At 40.3% G+C, this 19,389-nt stretch overlaps 1 protein-coding gene across 3 annotated transcripts in view; it reads left to right on the plus strand.

The window, feature by feature from the left end:
* The window catches only part of pak1 (p21 protein (Cdc42/Rac)-activated kinase 1), a 136,598-nt gene that overhangs the window by 109,044 nt on the left and 8,165 nt on the right, over positions 1-19,389 (plus strand). For all 3 annotated transcript variants that reach the window (XM_047391381.1, XM_047391379.1, XM_047391378.1), the window contains exons 3-13: positions 721-826; positions 1,186-1,289; positions 3,405-3,498; positions 4,302-4,361; positions 4,476-4,574; positions 4,706-4,799; positions 13,499-13,644; positions 14,737-14,819; positions 16,182-16,332; positions 17,341-17,559; positions 17,711-17,868. In XM_047391381.1, the coding sequence (XP_047247337.1) occupies positions 721-826; positions 1,186-1,289; positions 3,405-3,498; positions 4,302-4,361; positions 4,476-4,574; positions 4,706-4,799; positions 13,499-13,644; positions 14,737-14,819; positions 16,182-16,332; positions 17,341-17,559; positions 17,711-17,868 (1,314 nt within the window). The remainder of the gene's footprint in view (positions 1-720; positions 827-1,185; positions 1,290-3,404; positions 3,499-4,301; positions 4,362-4,475; positions 4,575-4,705; positions 4,800-13,498; positions 13,645-14,736; positions 14,820-16,181; positions 16,333-17,340; positions 17,560-17,710; positions 17,869-19,389) is intronic.

Raw genomic sequence — 19,389 nt, forward strand, 5'->3', positions numbered from 1 at the left:
ATTATGTAAAAAATCTCCTTTTTAGTTCCTTTTGGTATCCGATTATTAATCAATTAATTAAAAAATAGTTGACAGATTAATTGATTAGCAAAATAATAGTTACTTGCTGCCCTAAACACCATGCAGCCCTTAACTCAATGCAGTCTAATCAAAATTAAAGGTTCTGCTCTTTTTGGACTCCTGTCTGAAATGCGGGTCACCTCTGAGTAAAATGTTGCAACACCAATAAGGATAAAAAGGTAAACAAAGTTACTTATACTCTTGCTTCAGTGGAAATACTGTATCGTTTCAACTAGTGCTGCACAATATTAGGAACACCAGTAAATAAACTGACTATCCTAGCACCTCTTTATGGTCTAAAACTTTTTATCCTACTTTAAACAACAAGTCTCCCTAAATAAGCTGCACGTAAGAAGGGCTGAGTGCATGGTACTTGAATAGGTAGCTAATATTTATTGCAGTCCAGGCAGTGACATGCATTATTGTATATATTCTAATAAAGATACATTTGTGATTTCAACCATAAATTCCTCTGACTGAAATAGAGTAGCTCCCCATAAAATCCCAGTATTTATGGGTATTATTTGTACTGATTTATACTTTTCCAATCGTTTGTCTCCAGTTTTTTCTCCAAATGTAATTTTCTACTGTTTGAGATTTAGGTTTTGGTCATCTTAAAGCTTCATAAGTTTATGTCTGGCTGGCTTCTGAATGTACCAGGTATGAACACCAGCCCTTTGTCTCCTGCCTGGCTGGACTCTATGGCTGCCAGTGGAGGAGATACCAAAGAGCACGGGCTCAGCCAGGAGAGTGCTGCTGCAGCAAGGTAAACATCCACACACGGCACCATCTATACACAGTCTGAGCATGGTCAGCTTGCTGATAGTGCACTGAGTATTGATCCCTCAGTCGGTTTCCTCTGTCCAGCCTGCTGACTTTGAGGTAGCCACAGCTTTTTCTGTGAACAGATTATCAGTCATACTTTGTCAGCTGTTATCAAACCTGCTATTTCCGCATCCACAAGAAAGTCGGCTGTATGCTTACTCTGTATCTGCTGCAGAATTCACTGCTTCACTTTTAAATTTCAACCATTACTCCTAAGGGGATCTTTAAATGTGTAAGCTGTACATCAATTATTGTATGCAGTTATTAAAAACACATGAATTAATCCTCTGTTGGTTTCAGGTGGAGTGTGGTAGCTTTGGGCTCCTGATCCTCACCTTCTTCCTGAGTTTTGTTTTCCTATATTTCTGGAGTGAAGCTCAGAATGACTACAATGACTTTGACTGGTGGGTCTCACACAGCATCTACAGTTATAGATACAGACACGTGTACAGAAAAACACAAGCTTGTGTTTAGGTTTATTGTAGGACTATTAAACTTTTTTTTGTGCGTTTGTACTGATCAGAGATAGCAATTCGAGTTTAAGACTCGTTTTACTTAAGTCGCAAGAATAAAAGACTTCAGACTCGACTTTGACTTGTGCCCTGAACATTGAGACTTGACTTGGACTCGTGGTCTGAGACCTGAGTCCTATTAAAACATTTAATGAGGAGTGATAGGATGCCGGTATGTGAGCTCCAGACTGCAGCTGCTGCATGTTTTACTGTAAAAGGATGAGCTTGATTATTACCCAGTGATGTTGGTGGATTATTATGGGATGCTGATGGCTAATAGCAATCTGTTCACGTTAGCTGTAGCTTTACAATATCGACTAACTCTTGACTAACTCTATAAAGTTGGACCATTTCAAAACTAAATAAACGTAACTTTCCTCCGTCATTCTTGTCCTGTTGAACGAGCCACAACATTACAAGGACACGTCTGGCTGAATATATCAAAATAAAAGCACTTCCTGTTCCATTCAGTCAGAGGTTTAACACTCATGTATTTACTTACTTTAATTACTTTTCCTTGTTCATACCTTCAATTTGATTCATTCAGAATTTCAACATTAACAGGTTTGAATCTCTTTCTATTGTTGCTCTTGGAGCATAAATGCCTATTTGTATTTAAAATTATTAGATTTGATCAATAAAATAATATAAGGTAGCCTATAACAGTTTTTTGGAAGGTGAATTAAATGTTGAAAGATTAAATATAAGTATTAAGAAATATTAAAAGGTTAAAATATGTTCACACAATAATTTAGGTATAAGGACAAACATTACTGGTTTGAGCACGGTTAGAGGTGCTCTGCATGTTTTGGATTTGATGAGAAAATGTTTACTTCAGTTATTAGAGACTTGACTCTGACTTGCTTCTGAAAATGATGTTAATTTCTATGCTGTTAATACTTGGTTGCGGCTCCTTTTTGCATGAATTACTGCATCAATGTGGTGTAGCATGGAGGAGATCAGCCTGTGGTTCTGCTCAGGTGTTCAGGAAGCCAAGGTTGCTTTGAAAGTGACCTTAAGGTCTTCTGCATTGTTGATTCTGGTGTCTCTCATCTTCCTCTTGGACAATAGATTCTCCATGGGGTTCCAGTCAGGTCAGCCTGCTGGCCATCAAGCACATTAACACCATGGTCATTGGACCAGCATTGGACCAGCTTCTGGTACCTTTGGCAGTGTGGGTTGGTACCAAGTCCTGCTGGAAAATGAAATCAGCATCTCCATAAAGCTTATCAGCAGAAGAAGGAATGGAGTGCTCTGAAATGTCCTGCTAGATGGCTGCATCTACTGTTGACTTCAGAAAACCCAGTGACCAACCAAGCAGATGACATGGCACCCCCAAGACTGTGAAACTTCACACTGGACCTCAAGCAACATGGATTCTGAGCCTCTCCACTATCCTCCAGACTCTGGGACCTTGATTTCCAAATAAAATTCAAACTTATTTTATCTGAAAAGAGGGCTTTGAACCACTGAGCAACAGTCCAGTTCTTTTTCTCCTCAGCCCAGGTCAGACACTTGTACCCCATGTGTACAATTCGAGAGTATAGTGGCTCTTCATGTGCTGAATCCAGCCTCAGTCCACTCCTTGCTGAATCCATTCTAAACAAAATTTTTAATGGATTTTGCTTTACAGTCCTTTCAATTCTGCAGTTATCTCTATTGCTGGTGCACCTTTTCCTACCACACGTTTTCCTTCTACTGAACTTTCTATGAATTTGTTTGAACTTTTTCACAATATTATGATTTTCTGAGACACAGAATTTTGGGTTTTCACTTTCAAATTCTTTAAAATAACAAAAAACACTTTTGACAATATTCACATTTTTGGAGCTGTACTTGTATTTACTTTCCCTTCTAGTTGGCATAACTCTTAGCTACATCCTTGCCATTTACTTGTGCTCACTGAAAACATGCATATCTTCCTTTTGACTTGTGCAGTTGCCTAATATTGTTATAAATATGTACTTCTTTATTTGAGTTTGTGTTGCTTTTTGTACCAACCCCCAGGTTTAATTTTGGGAATCTTGGTTTCTGGTTCCCCTGGTCTCTGGTCCTGCTGGTCATTGCTGCGGCTCTCTTCACATACATCGCCCTGCTACTGGTAAGGACACTGATAAAATTCCAGCCAGTTAATTTAAAATATAATTAAACACAGGACAAAAAAGTTGTTTAAAGCATATCTTGTAAATGTGGGTGTAGTTTGTACTGAAAGAGAATACTTGAACCAAAGTGTTTCATAAGACGCATCAACACCCCCTCTTTGACCTTGGAGCAATACATGACATTTACCATATGAGCTGCTCTGCTTGGTCGAGGTGCCAGGTATTACGTAACATTCATTATATAATGCTATAATGGACACAGATGATCTTAGCTAGACATCTGCTTCAGCAGTTCACTGAGGAAGAATTACACCAGTTTGACAAAAACAGTCAGGTTTCACTGTTGACTGTTCACTGGTTAAACAAGGCCAAGGTTAAAATGGTAGAATAATCTTTTTTGTTTGTGCATCCTTATTTATGGCACATCTGCTTTAAGTTCTTTGTGAGGATAGTAAAACTTGTTTTGAAGTGAGGTTCTGTTGGGATGTTTGAATAGTCAGTATCTTACCTGCAGCTGATGACTCCTAACAGCAACATAAATGGAGCCATATGATGCACCTACACAAATTTGGCCTCTATTAATTTCATTTATACCAACCCATCGCTGCTTCATGGCGTGCAATCCAGCAACTGCTTTTTTTTTTGTTGCCTTTCTACTTTCAAGCACCTGCAGGCATGAGGCTGAGCATTACAACTCTTTAATGTGTAAAACCATACCTTGATGGAGGCTTTAATAATGGATCATTTAATGATTGTGTGCAATACATTCCTGCACCTAAAAGAGTTTTTAAACACGGCTCAGGTGTTGGCGGTGTGTCTGCTGTCTGAAGGTCAGAGGCTGTATCTCCACTGGAGCCACAAGGTAGGCACTCGTACACAAAAAAACCCCCCACACCAATTAGATTTTTAGTTTGCATCTCTTCACAAAAAACGTTTGATAATAAGTGTTTTTCTGTCCTACTTATGTCGATGTTAGACTGGCATCATGGTGACACTAGTGTTCTCTGTCACTGCCACTGGCATCCTGTCTGACCTCTGGAGCAAAGAATGGAAGACTCTCCAACTGTCCCTGCAGGTTAGCAACACCTAACACCATGGCAAACAATAAAGCAGAATTATGTTTAGAGTTTTAATATTTTTTAGATAAAACATTGTGTTGTTCAGCATTTATATGGTCAGTGACACGTTGGTGGTTTTATTTTTTAGGTGACGGCTCCTTTCTTGCACGTGGCTGCAGTCTCACTGATGGCCGTTCTCTCCTGGCCGACTGCTTTGCACTTTTTTCGCATGAACAAGAAAGGTAAACAAATTGCCGGGTGTTATTTTCTCAGGTTTAAAGTAAATAGTATGACTGAGATCGGACCAGGACTGCAAATGTTCAGTTCAGAACCTTATTATTTATATAAATCTACAAATACTGTAAACTTAGGTACATCAGAACCAAAATAAAAAATGTTAGAACTGAAAATTCATAAACACCACGTTTATAATTTTGCCTGGTTTATTTTCACCAACCCACCGTCTCCCAGCTCAACCATAAAAACGAAACTCCACCTCCACCAGACTCTCGCGATAACACCCTACCTCCCAGAGGAGGTTAACAATCTCCCTCTTTCTCTTTAAATAAAAATTAACAATAGATAAGAGGTTTACCTTGGCTTAAAAAAAAAAAAACAGTCACCAAAAAAAAATTTATCAGAACATAGTAGCATTTTAAAAGCTACCACCAGAATGAATGTTAAACAGTATACATACACCCTCATCCAGTGCCTTAAGGAGCATAAATGGGGGAAGCACCTTTCTTAGTCAAACAATCAGCGAGTTGTGACTTTGCTTCTGACCAACACACCTCTTTGATTTTGTTTTCTTGCATGAGTAATCTTAGTCTCTTTTCTGTGACTTGTTTTGCCGACTTCAGTGCATCAAACAGGGAATGGTTATCAGTAACACAAGTGAGGGGAAGAGAGTTAAGATTACTGTACCAGTAGTGAGGTCAGAGTAGAGCGTAGCTAAGAACATTGGATTGTCAAAACCATCTGACATGGCAAAGGTTTCTCCAGCCAATATGCTTCTTACCACATGTCTGATTTTCTTAGATTGCCAAAACCGAGGGGAGAATTTTCCTGTGTTTTATTCCGTTAGGGCAATTAAAGCCCCTCCCTGTGTTCCTCCGTCTGGAAGATTGCCCAGTAAAGCATCACTGAAGATAACTAAACTCAAGTTATTACTGTTGCCCAGATGTTGAGACTTAAGTGTGACTGTCTCCGACTTGAGTTTGCGAATCACTTTGTTCACATCGTGTATGGACTGAACAGTAGCATTCTTAATGTTGGATGCCGGCTACATGTGTCAAACATAACATCTGGTCTAGTCTGTTTTGCAACCTATGAAATCTGTCCTATTTTGGACCTTAGATGTTCTCTCTCTGTGTCATTTAGTGGGTTATTTCGCTGTACAGCTCGTGATGCCTGTAAATGAACTGTTTGCGGGTTGTCAATGTAACTATGCTGATGCACCTGTACCACATCGCCTAAAGTAGCAATGTGCTTCCCCACGTAAGAAAAACTCTCATGCTCTTCACGTCCCACATGAAAAGCAGACTTGAGTACAGGGAAAACATTAGTTACAAAGTGGTCTGAACCTGGCCAAAGAAAATCATCCACATGGCATGCCAGTACTCCTGTCACTTTAGACTGCTCATTCTGCCAATAAAACACTGCAGGATCAACTTTTGACATTTTACCACCAGTGTTCAGCATAAGTTCTTTGACCTTGTTGTACCAGTAGAGGGAAGCATCCGCAAGTCCATACACACATTTCTTTAGTTTCCACAAAGCATTATCCACGCCCGCTTTCAGGTGGGGGACGAATGTAAATGTCTCTCGAGAGTTCCATGACCTGCAAAAAGGCAGACTTAATATCCATAGAATGAACTTTCCAGTTGTTTTGACAAATCACAGCCATCAGCAGCTTGAGTGACTCCGATGCACATGTGGGAGAATCTTTCTGCAACTCTTGAATATTGACTTCTTCAAAACCTATCGCCACAAGGCGGGCTTTGGGAATGATACCCTTAGAAGTTTCTTTCAACGAACAGACCCATTTAGTTGAAACACATTTTTGACCTTTGTCTGTGACCTCCTCGTAGATATTGTTATTTTTCCAGTTTTCAATCTGTTGCTGTTTAGCAGCATCAAAAGAGATGTCTTTGGCATCTGTATTTTCACATCCAGTGTGAAGGTTATCAACCTGTGACATGTCTAATGCTTGTTTTTGTCCCTCACTGCCATCTGGGTCAAGATGCTGTACATTGTACCAGTTTTTGTATCGCCCCTTGGCTTTCCCTGCTCTACCTAAGACTCTGGCAGTGTGCTGAGCACCATCATCTCTGTTAGTAAATGTGACTGTCTGACCTGTTCTCAGTTTAATGTAAGTAGAATCTTGAATATTAGTTACATCACCCTCTGTTTCAGTGTTTGTTTCATTAGTCTGTCCGACATTTCTTTCATCTTGCTCTGTGCTCTCAGTGATTTGTTCTTCTCTATTAACACTCACTTCATCATCTGAACTCTGACACATTAGTATGAACCATGTCTTCATTTTCTGTATCATTTTCAGTAAGACTAGGCAGTAGTGGTTTATCCTCCTTTTGTACGTTCACTTTATTTAGCCTGGACTGATTTATTCGGACAAGAATCCCACCATGTCTTATGAACACTACAGCTCCATCCTTACCAATAACTACACCAGGGCTCTTCCATTCTGTACTATCTACTTGCTTGTAGTATACTTTGTCACCTGTCTCATACTTTTCATCTGTAGGCTTTAACTGCTTGCACAATGCTCTTATTCTTTCTGAGCATTCCACCTCTGTGAAGGCTTTCCTGGAGCCATGTAGTGCTGCTAAGTTCTGTCCTACTCTAGTTCTCATAGAAGTACCCTCTAGAGCAGGTAGTTTATCAGTCAAAACAGAAGGGAGATTAGGACTGTGACCAAACACAAGCTGATGTGGGCTATAACCATGCACACTGATCATACTGTTTTTGGCCATAAGAGCCCAGTCTAGAGCAGTTTGCCAACCACGCCCATTTTCCCTTTTCACCTTCAGGAGGATCTCAGTCAGTGTCATGCTGTGTCTCTCAAGCTGTCCATTGCTCCAGGGACTGTCTCCCGCTGTAGTCTTTGTCTCAATGTTAACGTTTTCTGCCATGTCTCTAATTTCCTCATTGTTGAACTCTCCACCGTTGTCTGTGTAGATCCGTTTGGGAGCACCGTGTACACTTATCAATGAATGGATGAACGGGTGGATGATCTCAGAGGGTTTCTTGGTCCTCACAATGTTTCCAGCCCTGAAGCGTGTGAAATGGTCGATGATGTGCAGATACCATACGCCTGGTTCCAACTCATGTAAATCCATTGCCACCGTCTCATTGTATTCTGAGGCTTAGGGCAAACCAACAGCAGGCCTGGGCTTGGTCCTGCTGTATCTCTGGTATATCTCACAGTCCTGAATAATCTTCTGTAAAACGACTGAACAGTCTTTGTCAGTATTTCCAGAGCTGTGAATGAGCATCTGCAGACGATCTGCGGAGGTGTGGCCAAACTGCTTGTGCAGCTTCAGGAGAACTTTTTGCTCCTCTTTTATAGACAACCCTGCTGTGACGACAAGGGCTTCACTTTCATTGCTACTCATTTTTGTAGTTTCATCTCTAATGTCCACACCATAGTGTCCTGAACTAGTGAACTCAAGAGGAATGTTTTGTTTGAACATGTCAACTCTGTCATTCTCCATATGTAAAACAGTTCCAGCTCTCTTTTAGAGACATTTTGTTCAGCAATAATGGAATATCTACAGAAACTACCTCTGTCTCAATATGACACTTTGTTTGTCCGATCTTGGCAGGAAGTTTCACTTTTCTGTTAAAGTGTACCACCTGACCATCTCCAAATCTGAAAGGTCTGCAGCTTGGATATTCTGTTTGCAGGAGTTTATCAATTTGGCTGCGACTCGTGTCTTTTATGTAACTATCCAGCCACTTTTCACCGCAAACAGTACGTGTACAGGCAGGGTTAATGATAGCTGATCCAAGTGATTCAGTCAGAAAGATCTCAGAGTCCGTCATTACTTTAGTAAATAATTTAATGCTGCATTCCTCTACATCTTCTGTCAGCTTCACTTCATTTCTCCGATGAGGACAGTCTTTAGCCCAATGGTATGTACTCTGACAAATGGTGCATTTTGTTCGTTTACCATATTTATCAAGTGGATTTGTACCTTGCTGTGGCTGCCGCTGTCCGCTCTGTGATGGGCAACTGCTCCGTCTGAATTTTCCTGGTGGTCTTTGCTCTGTAAATAAAATGGCATTTTCTGTCTCGCTGCTGTTGCTTGGTGCGCTGGTTTTTCCTCCGAAAATCCACTTGAATCCAGACTTCATAGACGCAAAAGTCAAATCTGTCCATGCTGTGAGACCAAGCTGCCTATTCTTCTCCTCGAGACAAGCCGTGTCCAGGAGTTTAAACACCAGCACAGCGTCAGGCTGGGTCATATTGTACTTCTTCATATGGTTGTATTGTTGTTCAAAGTCTATTATGTAGTCCGCCATTGACATTGTGTTGTCTTTGGATATCGAGTCAAAATAGGAGTATGCTTCATAAGCGCATTCTTTTTCTTCTCTTAGGAATACCACGTCCAATTTAGTAAGCAAGGTTCAGATCTTCCGCGGATATTTCCAAAGCAGTCTCTCTGGCTCTCCCTTCGAGCCCCAGCGCCACAGCTAGTGCCTGTTTTTTCGGATCCAAGTCCGTAACAAGCTTCCAAATACTAACCTCATTTTTCCAGCACTCGTATGGCCTGGCCTCGTCAAACTTCGGCGGTACTCTGTAATTGGTAACCATCCTCTGCTACCATGAAAATTCATAAACACCACATTTATAATTTTGCCTGGTTTATTTTCACCAACCCGCCGTCTCCCAGCTCAACCATAAAAAAGAAACTCTAACTCCACCAAACTCTCGCGATAACACCTTCCCTCCCAGAGGAGGTTAACAAGAACTGCCTATAAGCTTCATTAGCACAAATACATTGAAGCTTCACATAACATTTATATATGCTTTCCATTGTTTAAATGATTAACTTACACTATTTATAATAACATTAAAATATACAGAGTTGTGAAGGTTCTGTATTTACATAAGTACATAATGTAGTTTTCAAGTGATGATTTCATTTGACGAAATCATCACTTCATAAGGCGACTGTGGCTTAGTAGGAAGAGTAGTCGTCTTGCAATCAGGGTTGTGGGTTGGATTCCAGCTTTCTCCTGCCAGATGTTGATGTACCCCTGGGCAAGGCACTTCAAGGCAACCTCAAGTTGCCTACCGATCTGTGTATCGGTGTATGAATGTGTGAGCGTTAGTGAGTGCGATTGGGTGAATGTGGCTGTAGTGTAAAGCGCTTTGAGTGGTCTGTATGACTGGAAAGGCACTATATAAGTTCAGTTCATTTACCATTTATAAGAGGAAAAACAATCAGGCTCTATGTGCAAAAAGTAGTTAAAATCCCCCCACAGTGATGTAAAAGACCATCACCAGGTATCACAAACACTTGATGCTGCCAAGTGTGAGTTCATAATTCAACAAATAAGACTGGGCAAAGATAGCATCCTTGGGAATGTTTTAAGGCCAAAGAACCACAAATAATTTATTTGCCAAAAACTTTCTTGATGATTGTCAGAGTTAATAAACTCAGAGAAGGTATGCAATGAAACACAAGCAAGTCAAAGTTATCTTGGCTGGCCAGGGAGAGACAGCCCATTCTCTCAGAGGAGCTGCCCTGTGTCACAGCCTTTTATTAAAGAAAGGAAAAACACTCATGTTACAGCATCGTGGGTGTGGCTACTCACAGTTTCACAAATACAAGTCCTACTGAATAAAACTGGTTCTGGCCAGATACTGATACAGCACACATGTCCACATCTGGCATTCAAGGACATGGAGATTGGCTGGGGTGCGAACAGACTGCTTCCCAGACTCCTCCGCACACACACGAGTTCCTGCTCAGTCTGCATAGCAACCACCCAAATGCAACTCTAAAACATGATGACAATTCTGGTAATAGTTCAGAAACGTACTTCAAAGATAAATGTATAAAGTATCTATTAAAGTTCCCAAAACTAAATAAATGAAAATGTCTTTTATTGGTAAATCATAAAGATAGAGAATATTTTTAAACCAAGCAATAATAATTCATGTACAAGTCTTCCAGCAATGATCCAAAAGACTTTTAGAAAATATCCAATGGACTGGCATTGAAGGTGCTGGTCCTGTCAGATCTGGTGTTAAACTAACACGTCATATTGGAGCGAGATCCTTTGACCTGCGATCAAACATGGTGGTGGTAGGGGAATGGTCTAGGACTGCTTCTCAGCTCAATGACCTGGACGCCATGATTGTCAAAACCATGAGTTCTGCTCTCTAACAGAAAATCCTGAAGGAGAATCTCCAGCTATCAGTGTATGACCTTAAGCTCAAGCGTACTTGGGTTATGCAGCGGGATAATGATCTAAACCACACTGAAAGCCCACCTCTGATTGGCTCAAACAAAACAAAATAAAGGTTTTGGAATTAGGTGTCTATGTCGGGACTTAAATCAGATTGAGATGCTGTGGAATGACCTTCAACATGCTTGAAAACTCTCTGATTTGGCTTAAATGAAGGCTGGTTTGGATAGTATTTTTTTCCTTAAACAAAATCATCATTTGAAAAATTATGTTTTCATTTCCTAAGATAATCTTTGCCTGATAATAAAATCACGATCTGAACCATGCAAAAGTAACAAAACCAGAAGAAATCAGTGAGGGGCAAATACATTTTCACAGCACCATGTGTGATCTAAACCTCTTACGGAGGGTTTGTTTTGACCGTTTGATGACCTCCTTCTCTTTTTCATTCCCTAAATAATTGATGGCTGGGAATATTTGAAAGGAAATGAGACAATAGATAGATTAGTAAATCATTGCTAGCATTTAGAGAAGGACTTGAGTGAGTCCTGAAGGCTGAAGCTTTGTAACCATCAAGGTTCAGGTACTTTGGAGCTGCTCTTCCCAGAGGAGACGCAGCTGTTCAGAAAATTATGTGATTCATTTGTCTGGTAAAGACTATACAAAATGTTACAGATGTTCCCGCTTTGTCTCCGGTTTTTTATTGTCCCCATTGTCTCTCTGAATATGTCCTTCCCTGTCCATCACCTTTTTTGATCACTGATCCTTTCTCTTCCCTTCTTTATTTCAATCTTTCATTATTGTGTTAGTTTCTTTCTGTCCTGCATTATGTCAGACTCTGAATGGCTTTGACCTCCAGGTCTCTGCTTTTCTCATCCTGTCTCCATGGGGACTGTCCCTTGTTGCCATGGTGACTCAGCAGATCCAGGGTTGCTGAGTCACATCGGGGGTCTCCTGCAAGAGAAGCAGGGGAGAAGGATTTGCCTCAGAGAGTAATGTTAATACCTGCTCCATGTGCACTAACAGGAGATATAAATACACATACACAGAAAAACACAGTTAATGACCAGGGAGCAACATGATTGACTGATGGATGCCTTAATAAATCAGGAGCTATACATCTGGACAAGTTCTGTTGCTGTATATGTTGGTCAGTACCAGTCAGACTCTAAAGATAAAAATGGTTTTGTTTGCATGAGAAGCTGCAATATATTATATTTACCTTATTTACATCTTGCTGTACAGTGCTTTGCAGAGATATTCATACCCTGGGAACTTTTTTTTTACATTTTGTTATGTTGTAACCGCAAACTTCAGTGTATTTCTTCAGGATTTTACATGATGCGGCAACACACAAGTTGAGCATATATTTGTGTTCAGCCTCCTTTACTCTGATACCCCTACATAAAATCCACAACAACCAATGGCATTCCGATGCCACCAAACTGGTAAAAACAGTCGGCCTGTGTGCACTTTAGTATCAATTCAGCTGTTTTGTAAAGCCCTCAGAGGTTTGTTGGAGAACATAAAGCATCATGAAGACCAACATAGGAGACAGGTCAGGGAGAAGCTTGTGGACAAATCTGAAGCAGCCTAAGGTCCTTAACAACCTCTCAGTCTTTGAACATCTCATAAGGGTTCAAATCCATCATCTGAACATGAGCATGGCAAACCTAAAAAGACATGGACATCCACCTAAACTGACAGGCTGATAATAGCATTTATCAAAGAAGCAGCCAAGAGACCCATAGTAATTCTGGAGGAGCTGCAGAGACCCATAGCTCAGGTGGGAGAACCTGATGAGAGGAGAACTATTAGCAGGGGACTCCATAAATTCAGACCTGCAATGGAATGGTTTAGATCAAAGCATATTCATGTGTATTCATATTTATGCTTATTCAGGCGTTCTACACACAGGCTGACTGAGTTTTGCAAAAAGAAATGGGTAAAAAACACTAGATGTGCAAAGTTGGGAGAGACGGAGATGCAAAGGGTGATTCTACAAAGTAATGACTCAGGAGGACCATTTGGGTGCTGCTCAACTGCAGGCCACCATACATGATGATCCTACCTGGAAAGATTTAGAGTAAATTATTAAGATGATTCTTTTCATTCCTTTTAGGTATATTAAATGTAGCACACAATGGCCTGTAAATGTTTGGGTTGATTTTTTTTTTTTTGTGGATTTTCAGCAACAAGAAACGGATATTGTTCACTCTTGCTTTGTGTTGAACCTTACATTTTGAAATAAATGTTTTATTTGTTATTTTTATTTGAAAATTGCCCCCTAACATTTTTTTATGTGTTTCCGCATCCACCGCTTGAGCTGGCAAACCAAATTTATGCTATTCGTGCCACACTTTGGACACTCCTGATTTAACTCTGAGTCAGTAATTAGATTAGGTAAACACAGTGATTAAGATAATCGCCTGATTTTATCTTTACTGGAAATAGCTGTTTATTTCCTTAATGCAAACACCAGTTTCTTTCTCCTGTTTAGTTCGGCAAGTTTTGGTCCTGGCTCTCTACTTGTCCGTGCTGTTCTCTCTCTACCTGGTTCCCCTGGGCATGTACTCGCCCTGCATTAAAGAGGCAGGAACACTGGGACCCGCCCCGACACTCATTGGTCACAGAGGAGCTCCGATGGTAAGAGGAACACTTTGTCTCCAGCAGTGCAGAGGAGTGAGTACGTCAGATATGACAAGGTAGAAAAACAAAGTACAGTCAATGAGTGGTTTTCTGTTGTTCTCTGACAAGTTCTGGCATCTGATGTGGACGATATTAAAGCAGAAATATAACCCACTTTCTGTTTGAAGTATTTGATGTGCGAGAGTTGCATAAATAAAACCGTGGATTGGGAGAGGATGGTGAGAAAAATCACTGCAACATTAATTATTTCAATCAAATATTGCAGAAATATTTAAACTGAGCCGTACACCTGCTTAGTCCAAAAACACATTAAAAAACAAAACAACTGGACATCAGTTCTTGTAGTCGAAGACGTTTCGCTCTTCATCCAAAGGGCTTTCTCAGGTTGAAGATAGTGAGGGAGAAGTTTCAAGCCTTTAAGCTGTTTGTGTCTGCACATCTAAATGCACTTGTAGATTAGGCTACCCTAACAATAGAGGGCTGTTTTTTTTTTTAACCTTTTTTGGATTTAACGTGTTCTGGATGATTGAGAATCCTCACCAGAACACCTGGTCAGTGTTGGATTTAAACATAATTCCTGATTTATTTCTGGACCAATCAAGATAAATAGCAAAGTTAGACATTTATGATGTAGAGTTGGATTTTATTTATCCACCTAAACATCTCATCAAGGAGGAAAGTCACATGAGGAATGACTAAAAATCATTTTTAGAGCGGAAGATCCATGTAACCTCTTCCTGAAACTTCCCACTAAACTGTGGGAGCAAGTTCTGTTGCTTTATTTTGGACCGAATTCTGGTTTAAGATGTTTAGATAAATATTTTTTTTTTATCCAGCTGCCTTTTCTTAAGGCTAGTTGAACAGACGAAGGTTACCTCCAGACCTATGATATTGAACATGACTCATCTTCAGGTACTAGACGGGGTTGTACAATGCAACTTTCAAAGAAACAACCAATTTTTCTTAGATGGTAAAACTTTTAATTTTTTGTTGAAGGACATAATATTTGGATCCTGCAGATGTGGACATTATAACTACACTGTGACTGTATATTGTTGGTGATATAGTGCATGTTTTGTGTTTTTGAAGCTCGCTCCAGAGAATACTTTGATGTCATTTGAAAAGGCAGTTGAAGCTGGAGGAGAAGGCTTGGAGACTGATGTCACAATAAGGTATTATTTTTATTTACACTTGTTTATACAGGGCTAATAGATTTCATTAGCTGGAACACAGGTTTGTTGTGTATATGTGGACACATCCATGCACACGGCATCCATCGTCTGTATTTGCTTATCCTTACAAGGTCGCGGGGGCGCTGGTGCCTATCTTCAGACTCACAGGACAGACAACCATGCACACACTCATACCTTAATCCAGGGGTTCCCTAACGTTTTGCCTGTGACCCCCAAAATACCAGTACCAGAGACTGGCGACCCCATAAAAAATACATTGAATTTTTACTCTTTATTTATTTCTAAAATATAAAGTTAAAAAATTATATTTGATTTTTTAATTTTCTCATATATTATTTAATTATTTAAAGGGACATTTCATGGTAAATTTTTTTATTTCATGGGGCATTCACATTTATTTATTTCATGCTAAATTTATTTATTAAATGTGTCCCTTTTGGCCAACCATACACCTCAGCGGTCACATCATGATGATTCTGAAAATCATCTCATGACCCTCCCAGGGGTCCCGACCCCCACTTTGGGAACCCCTGCCTTAACCTGACAGTCATGATTCTGGATGCTGGGAGGAAACCAGATCACCCAGAGAAAATCAACACATGCATGGGGAGAACATGCAAACTCCATGCAAAAAGACCCCAGGCAGGGATTTAAACCGCGGACCTTCTTACTGCAACAGTGCCAACCATGATGCTGCAGTAACGTCACTACTGGATATACAAGGATAATCTAACTATCAGCTTCTGGAGCTTTGAGGTTTTGTTTTAATAAAACGTTTCACAAAGTCAAGCCCTAAAAATAAACAGCCGTAATAAAACAGGGAATGTCCCATTGTTAATTATTTCACTTATATCTACAAACTGTTTTCCTGGTGCTGAAGTCAACAGCAGAACAGCTGCTTCCTGCTGAACTGCAGTCGAGCTTTTTCATTGATCACACACATCAGACGCCCGCGTGCAACTCTCTGTGCCAAGGTGATTATGGCCATGCTAATCCAGTTAGCACTTAGCTCTCCCATTAACACATAGATTCTGGTTTCACAGCCTGGAAACATGCTGATTAGCCGCGGGGTGTGACCGAGTTGGTTTCAAGTAATGAAACGAGCCGGGGGAGGCGAGTGTCAGAATGAGGTGTGTTAGTGACGTTTCTGTGAATGATTGTGATTATCTTACAGTTTCTGTCTGATTGAGCTTTGATTATAAACAGCTTTATGGTGACTTTTATTATCCTCGTCTCGTTTGTTCTGCTTTTCCCTTCTAACTTTCATTCATGTTTCCTTATCAGCTACTTATGACATACCACTGATCATATATCACTGAATATTTTCGACAATGTTTGTAGTTATGACGGCGTTCCCTTCCTGATGCATGATTTCACCCTGAGGAGGACCACTAACGTCGCCATGGTTTTCCCCAATCGGACACACCTCGATGCCTCCATGTTCACCTGGGCCGAGTTACAGCAGCTGAACGCTGGCAGCTGGTTCTTATTGGTATAAAAATCTAATCTATTAATGTTTATACAGCACTTCACATATGACACGGCAACCAAACTGCTTTACAGATACACAGAAAAATAGACACTAATTAGATTCTTTAAAGAACAATTAGTACATTTTTGATGTCTTTTATTCATTTTGTAATTATTAAAACTACACACGGGTCCAGTCTAAAACTGACCTCAAAAAGAATCAAAATGTTCCTTTTTTGAGGCTTTTTACGTATGTATCTCATTTACTCTAAAACTAGCGTATTCTTTTGTTAAAGTGTTTTATTTTACATTTTATTTAAAAGTTTAGTTACAAATTTTATTTAAAAGAGAAGAAATTCATGGTTAAGTTTGTGTTAAATCAAGAACTTTTAAATAATTTCAGATTTGTCCTTTTATGTACAAAAGCTGAATATAATATTTAATTTAAACCTGATAAAAATGGTGATGCAAATATGTCATCTTCGGCCATTATTTATTTTATATTTCTTCAGAATATGAGAAGTTTCAAAGATCTGCAGGTCTAGAAAGGTCTGTCTTAAGCAAATGCCTGGATCCAAACATAAAAAAATCAATTATATTATGAAACTGAGGCATGTGAAACTGCAGCCATCCATTTTCCCTTGATCAGCTCTGATCAGTGATCAGCTGGTCAAATGCTGAAAAATCCAAATTTTGATTTCCTATTTGTTAAATGCATCAAAGCTAAGATCTTCCTGCATTTCCGTTCAATAAAAGCATCAACCAACAGGATGTAATATGAAGCATGTTTTTGACTTTAACAAAATGAAGTAAAGGTTATGAACAGGTGTTTTGATGCATAAATGGGGATGAACATTTTTCTGTTTTTGCATCAAGATCAATGTCTAAATGGGAATAATCAGCTCAGACCTCACAGAAAACCAAAAACATAAAAAGCCTGCTATCTAGCTAAATTATACAGAGCAGCTGCACAAATTATTGTGATTACTTTTAACGACAGGGTCCATTTTCACTTGCATCTCTCTTATAGAGGGATCCGTTTGGTACTGCATCGTCCCTTTCTGAGGTGGATCGCTCTCAGGCTCAAAACCAGTCTGTTCCCTCCTTGGCCCAGTTTCTGGAGGTTGCGGCTGCGAGCGGTAAACTGGTGTTGTTTGACCTGCGCAGGCCACCGTATGGACATCCTTATAGGCGGTCCTACATCAACACAACTCTACAGGTCATTCAGGCCCACATTAACTCCTCAAAGGTAGGGGTGAACCACTTTAACTTGGTATTAGTTACACTGGTTCTCCTGTTTCCAGGAAGCTTTTATTTATTCCTGCTGTTATGTTTGTATATAGAGTTGCTTATCTTGTCTGCGCGTGCGTGTGTGTGTGTGTGTGTGTGTGTGTGTGTAGGTGCTGTGGCTGCCATCCGAAGACAGGGAGCTGGTCCACGATCTGGACCCAGAGCTGCAGCAGACCTCTGGAGTTAAGGCCTCGATTCAGGAACTAGCAGAGGATCACATCACAAGGCTGAACCTGCACTACAGCACCATGTCACAACAACAAATCTGGTACTGAACTGCTCATCACTTCACAAACATTTTTATTAAAGTCATAGTTTGTGGCAACTTGGAGCATTTTGGAATGCAGTGCCTTTGAACGTAGAAAGAAAATGATCCATCCAGTGCAACCAAATACCTTCAGAGGCCACCTTATCTTCACAAAATAGCTGTAACTCTATTAGATTAGACAGAGAGAGTCTGTGGATATCAGGTCATTGCACTGTAGCTCTGGCTGTATGATCATGGATTGTCATGCTAGAACGTGACCCTCCAAGTCCCACGAGTCTGCTGCTCTTACGGGTTTTCTTCCAGTTTCGTTCCGCATTTAGCTCTACCCATTTTCCCATCAGCTCCGACCAGCTTCCCTGTCCCTGCAGTAAAAAAAGCATCCCCACAGCATGATTCTGCCACCACCCTGTTTCATTGTGGGGTACGGTTAGTTTCTTTCGTAGGAAAGAAATAGCCCAGGGGCAACTCCATCATGCTAAATCAACATGGTTTTATTTTCTTCTGCTCTCTCCATACAGCCATGGCACCACTGCACATACTCTGAACTCTGATTAATAGTTTATCTGTCAACAGCTCCCTCCACCTGAGCTGTGAACCTCTGCAACTCATGCAGTTACCAAGGCCTTCTTTGCTCCTCCTTTAATTATAGCTCTGTTTGCCCAGCCTGCCAGAATAGGTGCACGGCCATGTCTTGGTAGGTTTGCATTGTGCCGTACTACTGCCATTATCAGTTCATGAATTAAACAGAGCTATAAACTAACCATGCTTTAAACTTCTCCACATCTTCATGTCTGACCTGTCTGCTACGTTCCTTGGTCTTCATGTGCTGTTTGTTCATTGATGTTCTTGGAACAAACCTCCGAGGCCTTCATAGAACAGCTGGATTCAAACTGAAATTAAATTTCACACAAGTCTGTTTGAATTAGTCGACTTCAGAAGGAAGTTGGTTGCACTTTATTCCATTTAGGGGTATCATCTTCTTTCCACTTCCACAATTATGTGCACATAAAAAGTATGAAACTGGTACTTTTGCACGCCCCTGCAGCTATATTATCCTAACACAAAATGTTGAGCTATTTTTACCACTAAAATCATCAGTGCTGATACATGCTGAACTTACAGATGGAAAATCCACATCCACTGCAGCTTTCACATCCATTTACCTCTACAAAACAGCCTATTTATATGTTCTGTTAGAAAACCTAGACCTTTGGAAATGTTCTTTTCTGTCTGGCTCTGCTTTTGGTTTTGTAACTGATGATACAGATGTCCACCGGGTCCTGGTTGAATCCATACTGTTCTGTGAGGGAAAGGGGAGGTTAACAGAGGAGGGTAGAGTTCAGGAAGCACTCAGAATCTGTCCAAATAGCACCTCTTAAGTGGTAGAAAGACAGTGGAGAAGGTAGAGATGAGACAAGAAGGAGGACAAGAAGGCTCTAAACTGGATGAAGGAAACAAGTGGAAGGTGTTTGTACAATCTGGACAGAAGGGGGGGAAATAAGTATGGAGTGACTCATATGA

The sequence above is a fragment of the Girardinichthys multiradiatus genome, chromosome 18 (assembly GCF_021462225.1).
Source record: "Girardinichthys multiradiatus isolate DD_20200921_A chromosome 18, DD_fGirMul_XY1, whole genome shotgun sequence".
Lineage (NCBI taxonomy): Eukaryota > Metazoa > Chordata > Actinopteri > Cyprinodontiformes > Goodeidae > Girardinichthys > Girardinichthys multiradiatus.